This window comes from Plectropomus leopardus, unplaced genomic scaffold (assembly GCF_008729295.1).
Source record: "Plectropomus leopardus isolate mb unplaced genomic scaffold, YSFRI_Pleo_2.0 unplaced_scaffold93207, whole genome shotgun sequence".
Classification (NCBI taxonomy): Eukaryota; Metazoa; Chordata; class Actinopteri; order Perciformes; family Serranidae; genus Plectropomus; species Plectropomus leopardus.
In genome coordinates this window covers 1-809 of record NW_024702792.1, presented here as the reverse complement: position 1 = coordinate 809, position 809 = coordinate 1, and the positions used below count along the sequence as shown (strand labels likewise).

General features: G+C 43.8%; 1 protein-coding gene across 1 annotated transcript; it reads left to right on the top strand.

The window, feature by feature from the left end:
- The first annotated feature begins 369 nt into the window (after positions 1–369).
- On the top strand, positions 370–679 carry LOC121940727 (mammalian ependymin-related protein 1-like). Its single transcript, XM_042483430.1, has one exon. It carries the CDS (start codon positions 440–442, stop codon positions 677–679), a length of 240 nt encoding a protein of 79 aa, XP_042339364.1. The 5' UTR covers positions 370–439.
- Positions 680–809: the final 130 nt, after the last annotated feature.

Sequence of the window (809 nt, the reverse complement as noted above, 5' to 3'; positions counted from 1 at the left end):
TTAATTTAATATAATGAATTTAATAAATGCCTTATTATTGTTAAATCAAGCAGAACTGCGTAACAGTTGTATTTCAGAAAATTATAAAAAGTTTAAACTCTTATTCATACAGTATCTTTAAAACTCATATCATCTTTCTCTTCCCTTTTCCTTTATGTATTTAAATAGTTGTATTTTCTGTTATTTTCTGCAGTTGCTGTTGGTTTACTTTACCTGATTTAAGTTCTGAGTGACATTGGTTTTTTTTTTTGTTTGTTTTGTTTTGTTTTGTTTTGCTTTTTTTATTCCAATATTTGAAAATGTCATACAAGCTTTTATTTTGAAAACCATACCCGGAGCGTCTTTTACGTCCAACTCTCGCGAGCTTTTCTGCAGCAGGTGCAGCTTATCAACAATAATAACGGGATCAGCTAACGGGACTCCGGTACCTACAGACGGGATGCACCGACTGTTGCTCGTGTTTCTGGCCGCCGCCGGGGCGTCTGTCCTCGGCGTCCTCGGGCGGAGCGTGTCCCCGGCGGCCGGGCCGTGCCTCGCCCCGCTGCAGTGGGAGGGCCGCTGGGTGCAGTACGACCACAGCACCGGCAGGAACAGACGGGCCGCGGTCTCCTACGACGGCCTGAACCAGAGGATCCGAGTCCTGCAGCAGCACAAGAAGCACACCCCGTGTCAGAAGTGAGTCCTCAAATATCCTAATGTTCTCTGCAGAGTCAATGTCTGATCAAATAACGAGGCTGAAATATGTGAAATATTAAAGCTAAATAATTACCGACAGAAGGGACTGTTCTTTATTTATCAGAGCAGCGGGG